The 14313-nt window shown below is 44.5% G+C and overlaps 1 protein-coding gene across 15 annotated transcripts in view; it reads left to right on the top strand.

The window, feature by feature from the left end:
• The window catches only part of CAMK2G (calcium/calmodulin dependent protein kinase II gamma), a 136472-nt gene that overhangs the window by 105738 nt on the left and 16421 nt on the right, over window positions 1–14313 (top strand). For 9 of the 15 annotated variants that reach the window (XM_064144945.1, XM_064144941.1, XM_064144939.1 and 6 more), the window contains exon 14: window positions 8297–8329. The exons of the other annotated variants lie outside the window; for them this stretch is intronic. In XM_064144945.1, coding sequence (XP_064001015.1) covers window positions 8297–8329 — 33 coding nt within the window. The remainder of the gene's footprint in view (window positions 1–8296; window positions 8330–14313) is intronic. 15 annotated transcript variants of the gene reach the window in all.

The raw sequence follows: 14313 nt of genomic DNA, 5'->3' as shown, positions 1-14313 counted from the left end.
GCTGTGGACAGTCTTCATTTCCCCCCATGCTAGGGCACTGACATGCCCATTGCAGGACCAGCACACTTGTTCTATCCTGCTCTCTTAGGCCTTTTCTGTTTTGAGGATGCTGTTTCCAGAGGGTCCTTTGCATATGCATGCCTCTTGTAGAGACATGCATTGAACACGTACACACTAGTGCAACGAATGTGTCTGAGTTGTCACATCCGTTGATATGGAAAATATTACAGTAAAACTCCAGTGGAATCGGAATGGGTGATCCCAAGTGTTGTGAACTTACAACCAGCAGGCAATTTCTTCAAAATCCCAATGTGGCAAGAAGAGGAGCAACTGGAAAAGCAGCAGTTTATGTGTCTATGTAGTTTTTGTCACCTGCCTGGAAGAAACTGACTTCCTTTTCATGACTCTTGATTTCTAACAGGCTCTCAGGGAGCACTGCAACTTGGGTCATAACCTTCCAGAAATAAGCAGATGATGTGCACATAAGTTTTGAGGCACTGTTTCTGATCACGTAGTTACAAGGGGATCTGTATATTAGAGATTTCTATCTCTATAGAAAGCTTGTGGTGTTTGGTTCATTGAGAACATGATGTCTTCCTCTGTGAATAGGGTAAAGCTGGATTTACTTTTCCAGCTGATGTGAAGTGTTCTTCAGCTTTTCAGATATCTGTTCTTCCTGATATATGTAATTGAATACTTGTGATAAAGTGGAAGGTAGATTAGAAAGCATAGCATTCACTGTGTGCCCTCTAGGAAACTCTTCTGTACTTCTGGATGACACTGGAGACTGCAGTCAAGAGTCTGCATGCAACTTCAATACTTCTAAGTATTACAGTAGTCTTGCTCTGCAGTGTGAATCCTAGTGGTGTGCATAAGGGGCATCAGCCTGGTCTGAGAGCCCACCAAAAAGTTGTTTTAAGCTACTCATTTTTCCAAAATGGCACCTATCTTAAGGGGTGGCCTTTGAATCCTCATTTCTGTAAGTTTTAAAACTCAGCAGTTGCATGTTTCTTCTCGCCAATGTAGACATTTATTCTTGACAATGTAGACTTTTCAGTGCATAGGTTGCTTCCTCCTAGTGCTAAGTTTGGACAAGATAGAGAGTAGGTGTTTTTGTGGTACATCCTTTAACACTTCTGTTGTAGGATTTCTGTGGCCGCATACCAATTTCCTTGTTTGCCTCTGCTGTCTACCTGTACAGTACTGTTTCCTATTAGTCATCCCATATCAGTGTAGTCTTTTACTACTTCCATTTGCTTACTGGAGCTTAGTGCTGGCACACTTAGCTGGTGTGCAGCAGTCTCTGCTGGTCTTTATCTGGTTGATGGCCTCACCATTGTGATCAGTCTGCTTTTGTTGCCTCCTTTTGCAGGAAATTTGTAGTTTCATCCTCACTGATTTTTCTTATCCTAGGTAGATCTGACAGCCAGCTTGCAACAGTGACTGGTTAAGAGAATCCCGTATTTGAGAAGTTGTGGAGGCTCCAAGCCAGGAAGTGTTCAAAGCCAGGTGGCATGGGACCTTGGGCAACCTTATTCTAGCAGAAGGTGTCCCTGCTCATAGCAGGGGGTTCAGAACTAGATTATCTTTAAGGTCCCTTGCAAACCGTTCTGTTATTCGATCTTAGATTATTTGTGGCAAACTATGTTTTTCTGCCTATTGCAGTAGCGCAGAGCATGCATACTCTGACCTGAACGCTAAAGAGATTTTCAATTTCATCAGTCTTTTTTACTTCCACTTTCTATATAATTCAACACCAGATACATATTTAGAATGAGCTTTGCATGATGTGTTTCTAACTGTAGTCTGCTGCTGACCACACACCATGTGGTTAGGCTGTTTCTCATGTTCCCTCCAAAAAGGAGACTCCTGGTTTCTTTGGTGGTTTACTTTTTTGTTTGCTTGTTTCTTAAAACCCTATCGGAAGTTTACTTCTATAGAGATTTGAGAGAAAATGTGTTTCAGTTTCTTCAGTAGCTTTAGCAAGTCAAGGTTGACTGTGCTCTATGAGTGTGGTGCCACAGATACTCACAGAGTAGATGAGAACAGAAGTAACATTTCTTCAACAAACTGATAATTATACAAGTGTGAAAAATAAGTATTTAAATCCCAGTGAAGAAAAAAAAAACACATTGCCAGTTTTTCCTTAACTTAGTTCTTATTCAAGGTAACCTTCCCTTCCTTTTAGTTAGCATTCAGAGCTACTTATATTGGAATCCTGCATTATTTGACAAATGCAGTAGGATTTTTTATTGTATAGTATTAGATAAGTTTGAATGAGGCCTACATCTTTCTCATGCTTTATTCCTAAGAACTCCATAAAAATGTGTGTTGGGGAATATTTCATGTAAGATACAGCATGTAGCTGCTTTAGCATGAATGAGACAGGAATGTTATGATGTACATGAGGGATATGAGCATCTGGTGTGAATTGTGTTCAGCTGATATGTTAGAAAAAAATCACAATTTTCATTTCAGTAGGAACTGGCTTTAGTTCTTTGTTGAAATAATCTTAACACACTAAAGCGCTGGAGGTGAATGCATTTTATTTGCATCTCACCATTTTAGAAGTGGGGACAAAGCTCCCCCTCACAAGAGGAGGACAGGAATTTTTTTTTTTTTTTAATTCCAGTAGATATATGCCCATGTTTGGGTTACTTTGATAAATGTCCATGTGTATGACCCTCTTATCTGACAAATTCCTTTCCAAAATCTGTTTGAAGCATTCCTGGTTTTTATTTTTCACTGTTGTGTCTATTTCAAGTACTAATTCTGCTAATTGATAGATATTTCATCAGCTTGGCACTTGAGAACTTTTCCATTATCTTAAATAATGAATGATTTAAACTGCCTTGAATCTTAAATTGTCCCTGCTCACCAAACCTTTGGCAGTGCTGCACTCACTTTCTTCAGGCAAAATTTGGATCTAAGGTCCTGGAGCAGCAGCAAGGAAGGCCCAGGTTTTATCCCCAAGGAACATGCTCTTCTACTGCCAAATCCAGAATGTGATGAATTGCAGACCATGTAACATGCCGTGTATCTTGTGGCCACTCCTGTAGGTCCCAGGTACTTTTAAAAATATTCTATATTTATCAGCCACATTGTGCAGCTACTATTCTAAAACTTACTTTAGATAGTTTCCTGTCAAATCTACTTGTTTTCTTGTCACGTTGTCTGCATGTAATCTGGGTTTGCCATCCAGTACAAAGCAAGGTGATGGAGGAGTTAAGGAGAGGGCTAGGGCAGACACCTGAGTGAAGGTTAATGACACATGCTGAATGTCCTTTCTCTGATCTTTTCAGGGTCTGGGTTTCCTGTAGTTAGTATTACAGTGGTATGGTTGATTTGGTTGATTTTTGTGTCCTTTTTTTTTTGTCTCTGTGCAGCGCTTCAAACAGTGCTGCCCGGAGACAAAACACCCTTCTTACTGTTGTGGGAGGATGCCTGTGTTTCCAGTTCTAGCAGGGCCTGTCAGATCCACCTTTATATTCAGAATTTGTTAATGCACAAACTTGCTATTTTTTTAAATTTAGCAAGTAATTTTAAGTATTTTTAAAATTAATTCTTCTACAAGCACTTTGTTACTTGCCTATTCATGTGTGTGGGATTTGTGTTTTTTTTGTTTAGGTTTTGCCTTTTTTTTTCCTGAGTGTTTTGGTTTGTGATTAGAGGATATAGAATTACTTTCAGTGATGGTTTTTCAGGTCCAATGTAACACTATGTAAATACTTACTTGTGGAGGAATGCTATGGGATGCAGATTTTAACAGCTTTCATTTGCAACGCTCTGCAAAATTTTGTTGATTTTCTACCTTGTCTGTCTACTGCATGCACAGTCTTCTACCCCAGTAGAAGCTGAAAACCATTGCTGAAAGGGGAAACTCAAAAAGAGTAAAATTCAGATTTTGGTATGTGACAAAGTTAGTGTTGTAAAACCTTCCTTCATCTGTGTAATTGCAAAGAGACACTAAATACCATTTGTTCTGCTCTTTGCAAGGAATATTGTGTCAAGCGTACATCTTATGCCTGGCGAGCACCTGCTTTCCCCTGCCCTTTGCCAAGTAAAAGAGTGTGTGAGGAAGGCAGCATGCTCTGTAGGCTGGCATACTGCTGAGAGCAATTTGTGAAAGTGTGCTTTAGACAGAGAAGCACAATTGCAAGATGAACCAACAGGGAGTCCTTAAAAAAATCTGCAAATGTCTGGAAATCTGCTAGGGTCAATTAAACATCCATGCAGTGACTAACAGGATTTAATGCTTCCTATTTCTGTATGTGGACTTTTAATGATCGTAAAGCCATTCTGTTTAGAGGAACTGTTATGGTGAAGCTAAACAAGGAGAAAACAAGTTCACCTGAACAGTGCAGTTTTATGGTGAACTGCTTTATCAAGATGCTTGGGGAGCACTTCAGATCTGTTTAAGTGCTGACATCCAGCAAACACATTCTACCTGCTTTTGATTGCATTCATTTTTTTCACTGCATTGTGGTATGCCTAGAAACTTGAACCAAAATCAAGGGTCCACTGTGCCTAGCACAGTAGCAGTGCCTAATCTTACAATTTAAATAGACAAGATAGCAAAAGGTCAAGAGGGAAGATGGGATGTCAATAATGAAAGTTATTTTATAATATCACACAACAAGCAGAAGTAGGAATAGGACCTCAAATCTGCTAGTTTATGTTGTCTTTTCCTGATCTGCTTTGATTTCAACATTTTTTCCCTACCTCAAATCCTGAAATAAGTGTGTAGGAATATGGGTTGCAAGAAGTATGACATTTTCATCTGACTGACAGTGTCAGATTAGGACAGAACTATGCATAGAATACAGAAACACAAAGTTGGAAAATATATGCCATTTTTAGTGCATAAAACTGTGGAATGGGACCTTGCCTGGAGTCACTCTACTTCCTTTAGCATTTTATAGTATGTCTTATGCTTTCTGTAGGTGCTCAGAATTATTTATAGTTGCTATTTTCTACTATTGCTGTTGTGGTTGAAGGGGCAGTGATTCTAAGGTCGTCTTTTGTCAGTTGCTGACTTCTGTTTGTTACCTAAAGCAAGAGTCTCCATTAAGTTTCATTATAGAGGATCTACTCCTCTTTTGAAATGAACATCTGAATTTCACTTAAACACCAGAAAACGGATTTTAACAAAATTCATCCTTGGTTCAAGAGGGAAATGGTTGTCTTTACTGTTGTGGGAGGAATATTTTGTTTCCTCAGATGTAGGGAAATCCTTGATGTGATTCAGTGAGGTACTTTTACCGTGGGCTGTCTTTAACATTACTCTGTATTCGTGGAACATCACTACCTAGAAATACTTAAGAGATGTTGCAATGGTAAGGAAGGGAGGGCTCTGTAAACTGAACTTCTGTTATCTGTCTTAATTTGCTAAGTGCAGGTCACAAGAAGAAATGAGAGTTTTCTCACTCAGCGAGTCAACTTGAAAAGATGGCAGAGATGGCTCTGATGCAGTTGTTGCAAAGGGGTTGGTAGACTGATCTGGTTTTAGTAATTTCTCTCTGTGTGTTCTTACTTATTAAGTTTGTGATGCTTTAGAAGCCTACTGCTGATACATCATGTTGTCGTTATCACAGTATCATCAGGTTGGAAGAGACCTCACAGATCATCAAGTCCAACCCTTTACACAGAGCTCAAGGCTAGACCATGGCACCAAGTGCCACGTCCAATCCTGCCTTGAACAGCTCCAGGGACGGTGACTCCACCACCTCCCTGGGCAGCCCATTCCAGTGTCCAATGACTCTCTCAGTGAAGAACTCTTTCTCCTCACCTCGAGCCTAAATTCCCCTGGTGCAGCCTGAGGCTGTGTCCTCTTGTTCTGGCGCTGGCCACCTGAGAGAAGAGAGCACCCTCCTCCTGGCCACAACACCCCTCAGGTAGTTGTAGACAGCAATAAGGTCACCCCTGAGCCTCCTCTTTCCAAGCTAAACAATCCCTGCTCCCTCCAGCCCTCTCCTCATAGGGCTTGTGCTCAAGGCCTCTCACCAGCCTCGTCGCCCTTCTCTGGACCACGCTCAAGCATTCTATGTCCCTCCTATAACTGGGTGCCCAGAACTGAACACAGTACTCAAGGTGTGGTCTAACCAGTGCAGAAGTAGAGGGGCAGAATGACCTCCCTGCTCTGCTGACCACACCCATTCTTGATGCAGGGCCCAGGATGCCACTGGCTCTCTTGGCCACCTGGGCATACTGCTGGCTCCAGCCTGTTTTGAGTGAGTTGTAATAGTATTTTCTTGCTGTGGTCTTAAGAGACCTCACTCCCTCACCGTTTTCATCCTGCCTAACTAAGCTTTTCATTCTCCTGTTGTTATAGTAACCAGTAATATGCTTCTGGATTTCTACAATAGATCACTCCATGTTAATAGACTAATGCTGGTTTAAATTTAGACTGTACACCTACTAAATTCTGATCTACAGAGGGTTCCGTTTCCTCCTATGTCAGTGTTACTTGTGCTTCTATATAGGGAGGGTGATTGGTTGTCTGTATGGCCTTAGTTGACTTTTGATTTGTCTCTCTCTTTCTGGCCCCTCTACTTGATGCTGTAAACTCACTGGAAGTTGATATGAACTTCAAATGACAACTGTCTTTGTTTAAGAGATCAATTCCCTCAGTATTTTTATAGCCCCTGTTTGTCTGCAACTTTATAGAATACATTAAAAACTGAAGTTTTGGATCAGTTTCTTAGCTGTTGTGAATTTTCACTTCTCAGTTAAAAACTCCCTGTCATGACTGTGTACAGGTATTCCTCTGGGTCGTTGTTGGTCTAATCATTATATTTGGTATACTGGTAGTACATTCTGTTTTATACTTCAGCTTGAGGACAAAGCCTGTGGAGAATTAAAATTGTTCTAAGAGAAGAAGAGTCACAATTTTGTGAAACAGGTAATGGCCAACCTTTTGTTATGCCTTCATTGAGTGGAAGATTCATGAGCCAAATGTCGAACAGGTTAGCAATCAGAGTCTGTCCTGTACTGAAATTAGAGAACAGATGATGCAGTAACTTTGCTAGTTTTAAGTCTGTTTGTGCTTTGGGTGCATAATTCTGGATATATGGTGTGATTAGGAATGTGGTTCTGGGTATGAGGTGAATGTGGGCATTTTCTGCTTACAAAGACATGCCTGTCTACACATGTGCTTGAACTGCCTTGTGAAGACAGTAGGGACAAAGGGCAGTATTCGGATTGTGAAAAGCTGAGGAAGTGTAAGAAATGGCACATCTCCATGGCCTGTGCCTGAGTTCAAGGGCTGTTCTATAGAAGGGCCATCGTAGTGTGCAGGAGTCCCAAGCTACATACTGAGCCCCATGCCATCACACATTGCTGTGAGCTAGACTCTACATAAGCAACAGAAAAATAAACCTAGTCCATACCAAAGGAGAATAAGATGGGAGACAGCAGGGAAAAGGGGGATCATTGTAATGTGAAAGCTCTGCCAGGCTCAGCTGAGACAGTAACATTAAAGAGTGTAGTGGCAGAGCGGAGAAATGCATGCCAAGCCTTGTTTACTAGGGAGCGTGGTTTTGGTGTGGAAGGCATCTTCGGAAGATGACTGAAGATGCCTTTGAACTGGAGAGCAGAGTCCAGGAAGATTTGGTATGCTTAAGCATTGCTTTCCTGTTTGTTGTTCCTCCCAGTACCTGGGAATGCAAGGGTACTCTGGCTGTTGGGTGCCTCTTGATGTTTCTTGCCTTTCCTCTGTCTGAGCATGGGTGCACCTTGCCACTCCAGTCAGCTCCTAATTCCTGTATGAGGGAGCCCATTTCTCTCCCAAAGCTCTTCACAGAAGTTTCTCCTCTTCTTTAGCCCTTGGGAATGCCCCTTCTCATTTCTACCCTACTCTCCGAATCCAGTTTCAAATGCACCTTAACTTCCTCCAGATGTAAACACGCAGTGGTTTTCTGCCTACCTCTTCAGTGGTGGCTGGGGAAGCTGCACAGTTTTCTGAGTGGAAGAGCATATTAATGGCACCCCTCCCTTGCATCTCGCTTCTCATGCATAAATATTCCTCTGTTTTTTCTGCTCTCCTTATATCAATGTGTGGGGCCACCTCAGTGGACAAGGGTCCTGTCCATTCCCTTGGTGCATAGTTTATGTTCTTTAATGGTCACTTTACACTGCACCTTCTTGTGTATCTGTGCATTTTCTGCTGCTGCTTATACTTGATGAGCATTATTAGCAGGGGACCTGTGCTGCCACACTGATGGTCTGAATAGTTCTGTGCTTTTCTTCTCATCTCCTCTCTTCCCTTTCTCTTTCCTCTCTCAAATGGTGTGTCCAGAAAAGGAAGTCGAGCTCCAGTGTGCATTTGATGGTGAGCACCTCCAGTAAGCTGCCTGCAATTCGTGCGTCTGCCATTCTCATGCCATGCACGCTCAGCTTATGCTCATCACCTTACATAGCATGTCTGTGCAGGGGGGCGGTGGGAGGTAGGGGAGGGAAATCATTTTTGCACTGAAAGGTGGAGTGTTACTCACTTAAAGAGCCCTGTGATTGTCGGCCCCCAGCCCTATCACACAGTTCCCATTTTGTGCAGAAAATCTACAGCTGGTAGTGCTGTTTGACTTGGCTGCTCAGAGTGTGTAATAAAAAAAGGCAGTGGTTCTCCTGAGCTCAGTGGAGCAGGTGTATGCCTTGCCTGGACATAGGGCTTTGTCATACTGTTGCAGAGGTGCCAAAAAGAGGAACAGGTGCTTTGCCTGATTTTGGTGCTGTCATCCTTGGTGGGTGCCCTGCAGTGTAGAACAAACTGGGAGTTGCTCCAAATGTGGCAGAGACTGATGGGGCTTCACTGTTTCAGATGCAATGTGTGGGTACAGCACAACCAGGCAGCTCAGAGCTGCCAATCACTTTTTTTTTTAGCATACTTAACTGAAAAGGTTTGTCAGAGCCCTTTATAAATCCAAAACTTCCTTTTGTCTGTATTCTTGTTAATGTATCCCAGCCTGACAGAATACCCAGCAACTGCCTCCCCTGTCCTGTCCATTTCCTTTTTTTTTCATCCATCCAGATGTTTGATAACCATAGAATTTGTTCAGAAAAGTAGTCTACTACTCTCAAGGAAGCAAAGAGAAAATTGGCCAGTGCCATATTGTAAGAAGTCATGAATAGCCCATTAGGTGATGTCTTTGTCTCTGATACTGAGAAATGAACAGTAACCAAAGTGCAAAGTTAGTTATTGCATTGTCTTCTTTATACATAATTAAAAAAAAAAAACAACCAACAGAAAATACTTCTTCCCTATTGGAGGTAGGAACAGGAACGTTACAGCTCTCTGGAAGACCTTTCTTCTCTTTCTCCTCACTCCCTTTTGTAAACCTAAATAAGTACTGCTTGGAACATGTGATGTAAGACTGTGATGTAAGACTGACTTTTTACCAGTCCTGCCTTTACAAAAACTCAGGGCAGGTGTTCACTCGTGCCTTTCTTGCCCTTCTTTTCTATCTAACTGCCATCCATATTTAATTTCCATTACATGTTGTTTTTAAAGCAGTTTGTATATGTAAACTGCGTAAATGTCAGCCTCTGAAATGTGGAAACAGTGGTGATGGCTAAAAAGAGACTATCCCAAGTGTTGTCACTTATTTTTTTTATAGATAGCTAGAAAAATGTGTCCTTAGCGATATGAGCACTGGCCTGTTTTCTTCCTGTTGCACCCTCTGTGTTGGTTGTGTCTGACTCCCATCTAGCTCAGGAAATGCTGCCAACTGTGGTGCCAAAAAACTAATTGTGTTCACAGAGTTTTAAGAAGTGCCTGGCACCTGTTTAGGTGAAATTGGCTTCTTTTAATTTGAGATGTACTGCTGTGAATTACCAAGCATTGTAGCCTTCCCAGTGACTAGGTGTTGACCTGACAGTAGGAAGGGAAGGAAGGATGAGTTTGTGCTACCTGAGGCTCAGGGAAGGGTGAGTCAAGTCTGTTCCAGTGAAGGCGTAATTTGTTAGGTGGCACAAGACCATGAGTGCATGTGTGTGAAGTTCAGGGTGTCAGACAGCATCAACTGAGTTGTGGAAAAAAAAAACACTTAGGGCTAAGTCTTCTGCTTCATTTTTCCTTGTGCTTCTGTCCTGGAGTAAAATGCTGCTTGATTCTGGACAAGCAATCATGGTATTTGATCTTCTGCCCTTTGGCTGGGGAAGAGTTACAAAAATTGGGTAGCCAAGTGCAGCCTTAGAGAGTAGGCTGTTGTGTATTGGGTGTGTAAAGGTTTGCACACTGTAAGAATCATTAGAATCAACCAGGTTGGAAGGGAGACCTCCAAGATCATCTAGTCCAACCTATCCCCCAGCCCTAGCCAGTCAACTAGACCATGGCGTTGAGTGCCTCATCCACTCTTTTCTTGAACACCTCCAGGGATGGTGCCTCCACCACCTCCCTGGGCAGCCCATTCCAATGGGAAATCACTCTCTCTGTGAAGAACTTCCTCCTATCATCCAGCCTATACTTTCCCTGGCACAACTTGAGACTGTGTCCCCTTGTTCTGTGGCTGCTTGCCTGGGAGAAGAGGCCAACCCCCACCTGGCTGCAACCTCCCTTCAGGTAGTTGTAGACAGCAATGAGGTCAGCCCTGAGCCTCCTCTTCTCCAGGCTAAACAACCCCAGCTCCCTCAGTCTCTCCTCATAGGGTTTGTGTTCCAGGCCCCTCACCAGCTTTGTTGCCCTTCTCTGGACACGTTCCAGCACCTCAACATCTTTCTTGAAATGAGGGGCTCAGAACTGGACACAGTACTCAAGGTGTGGCCTGACCAGTGCTGAGTACAGGGGAAGAATAACCTCCCTTGTCCTACTGGCCACACTGTTCCTTGAAGCAGGCCAGGATGCCATTGGCCTCTCTTGGCCACCTGGGCACACTGCTGGCTCATCTTCAGCCTACTATCTGTCAGTACCCCCAGGTCCCTTTTCTTCCTGGCTGCTTTCCAGCCACTCAGTCCCCAGCCTGTAGTGCTGCTTGGGGTTATTGTGGCCAAAATGCAAAACTCTGCACTTGGCCTTGTTAAATGTCATCCCATTGGCCTCTGCCCACCTATCCAGCCTGTCCAGGTCCCCTCTGCAGGGCTCTCCTACCTTCCAACAGATCAACACCTGCTCCTAGCTTGGTGTCATCTGCAAACTTACTGATGATGGACTCAATCCCCTCATCCAGGTCATCAATAAAGATATTGAACAGGACTGGGCCCAGCACTGATCCTTGGGGAACACCACTAGTGACTGGCTGCCAACTGGATGTGGCACCATTCACCACCACTCTCTGGGCTCTGCCATCCAGCCAGTTCTTGACCCAGCACAGAGTGAATCTGTCCAAACCATGAGCTGCCAGCTTGGCTAGGAGCTTCTCGTGGCAGACATTGTTGAAGGCTTCGCTGAAGTCCGAGTAGACTACATCCACAGCCTTCCCCACATTCACCAGGCAGGTAACCTGATCATAAAAGGAGATCAGGTTGGTGAGACAGGACCTGCCCTTCCTAAACCCATGCTGGCTGGGCCTGATCCCTTGGCCATCCTGTAGGTGCTTTGTGATGGCACTCAAGATGACCTGTTCCTTGACCTTGCCCGGCACTGAGGTCAGGCTGACAGGTCTGTAGTTTTCTGGCTCCTCCTTACGACCCTTCTTGTGTATGGGTATCACACTGGCCAGCTTCCAGTCTTCAGGGATCTCTCCAGTGAGCCAGGACTGTTGATAGATGATGGAGAGTGGCTTGGCCAGCTCATCTGCCAGCTCTCTCAGCACCCTAGGATGGATCCCATCCAGTCCCATGGACTTGTGAGGATCCAGGTGTCTCAGCAGGTCCCCTTACTTTCTTCCATGGATTTAGAGGAGGACTATACTGGTCCCCTGACTCCATCCGCCCACTTCAAGAGTCAGCTGTCCTGGAGACAACCTGTCCCACCTATTGAGGATTGAGGCAAAGAAGGTGTTAAGCACCTCTGTCTTTCCTCATCCTTAGTCACTGTACTCCCCTCTCTATCTAATAAGGATTGGAGTTGTCCTGGCCCTTTCTCTGCCATTCATAATATTTGAAGAAAACATTTTTTATTTTTCCTTGACAGCCAATGGCCAGCCTAAGTTGTAAATGGGCTTTTGCCTCTCTAATTTTTTCCTCTACAAGACCTAGCAATTTCCTTGAACTTTTCCTGGGACACCTCCCCTCTTTTCCAAAGGTGATATACTCTCTTTTTAATCTTTAATTCCTTCAGCAGCTCCCTGCCCATCCTGTCTGGCTGCCTCCCTCGTCAGCTCGTCTTCCAGCTCAATGGCACAGCTGCTCCTGTGCCTTCAGGAGTTCTTTCTTGAAGTAGGTCCAACCTTCCTGGACCCCTTTGTTTTCAAGGGCTTTTTCCCAAGGAACTTTCTGAATTAGTTCCTTAAATAGGCTGAAGTCTGCCCTTCAGAAGTCCAGCGTGGAGGTTCTGTTGATGCCCCTCCTGGTTTCTCCATATATTGAAGACTCTTTAATTTCATGGTCACTGGACCCCAGGCAGCTTCCAACCACCACATCCCCTACCAAGCCCTCTCTATTTGTGAGCAGCAGGTCAAGCAGGGCTGCCCCCCTGGTAGGCTCACATAACAGCTGGGATAGGAAGTTGTCTTCCACACATTCTAGAAACCTTCTAGACTGCTTCTTCTCTGCAGTGTTTAAGTCCCAGCAGATGTCTGGTAGGTTAAAGTCACCCACCAGAACAGGGGCAGGTGATCTTGAGGCAGCCTCCAGTTGTTTAAAGAGTAATAAATCAACCTCTTGTTTCTGATTGGGTGGTCTATAACAGACTCCTCCCAGGATGTCAGCCCTGTTGGTCTTCCCCTTAATTCTCACCCATAATGACTCAACTTGATCATCCTTGATTTCTACCCCCATGACATCCAGAGCATTCCTAATGTACAGAGCCCCTCCCCCACCTCTTCTCCCTTGCCTGTCTCTCCTGAAGAGTCTATAGCCATTGATTACAGCACTCCAATCATGCGAGTCATCCCACCACGTTTCAGTGATGGCGACAACATCATAGTTTTCCTTCAGTACCAAGGCTTCCAGCTCCTCTTGTTTGTTACCCATACTGCGTGCATTAGTGTACATGCACTTCATCTGGGCTGCTGCTTTTACCCCTATCTCTAGCCTACTGTCCTCAGTTTCTTTTGATTTATCTCTAGTGGTGTCATGTTTAACCCCCTCCCCCTTCCACTCTAGTTTAAAGCCCTCTCAGCAAGCCCAGCCAGACTCATGTGCCAGGGTCCTTCTCCCCTTCTGTGTCAGTTGTACCCCATCTGTTGCTTGCAGACCTGTGGCAAGATGAAGTTCCCCAAGATCAAAGAATCCGAAGTTTTCTTGGAGGCACCAACCTCTGAGCCACTTGTTCATCAAATACCCTTTCCTATTCCTCTCTGCATTCCAACCTGTGACTGAGGGTATAGATGAAAAGATTACCTGTGCCCCTGCTCCCTCAACTGCTTTTCCCAGTGCCTTGAAGTCCCTTTTGCTAGCTTTTAGCCCTCTGGTATTAACCTCATAATTTCCCGCCTGTATAACTAATAAGGATAGTAATAAGAGGGCTGCACTACAGTAGGCAGCCTCCTGGTAACATCCCTGACCCGGGCTCCAGGGAGGCAGCAGATCTCCCTGTGGAAGGGGTCTGGCTGGCATATGGGGCCCTCTGTTCCCTTCAGAAGGGAATCACCAATAACAATTACCCTCTTTTTTTTCTTCTGGGTACTTGTTCTGATGCGAGGGGGCAACTGATTTGTTTCAGTTGCCCTCCCAGCCAATGGTGCTTCTGTCTTCTCCAAAACCACCTCATCCTCAACCTCTAGTGCCCTATATCTGTTGTGCAAGGGCAGCTCAGGATATGAGGATGGCTGGAAGGGTTTACCCTTGCTTCTTCTGCGTTCCCTTTCAGCCTTGAGGCGCTCCACTTCTCCCTTGAGTTCAGCCACTAGGTTAAGCAGACTATTAATCAGCTCACACCTAATGCAGCCAATGCCTCTGTCTCCCTCGACTTCAAGTGCCAGGCTCCAACACTCCTCACATCCAGTTGCCTGGACACCTGAATTCCTACAGGTGGGCTCTGTTTGAGTGCCCACAGTTTTACAAGTGTTGTACAACTTGGACCTAGTTTGCACCATGTCTTGCTTTCTTGAAGGTCTGATGACAGTTAAGTTAGTATGGATTTTTTTTTCCCCCGGCGCGCTGCAGCTGGGCTCAGCAGAGATGGCTGCTCCTCGTTTAAATCACCCGCTCGCCAGGCACCGCCCCTCTGCCTCACCTTCCAGCGAGCACTTAACGCCTTGCCGCTCCCTGCCTCCTTCT

Source organism: Pogoniulus pusillus, chromosome 6 (genome assembly GCF_015220805.1).
Source record: "Pogoniulus pusillus isolate bPogPus1 chromosome 6, bPogPus1.pri, whole genome shotgun sequence".
Classification (NCBI taxonomy): domain Eukaryota; kingdom Metazoa; phylum Chordata; class Aves; order Piciformes; family Lybiidae; genus Pogoniulus; species Pogoniulus pusillus.
This window is presented reverse-complemented; position numbering and strand designations above follow the sequence as displayed.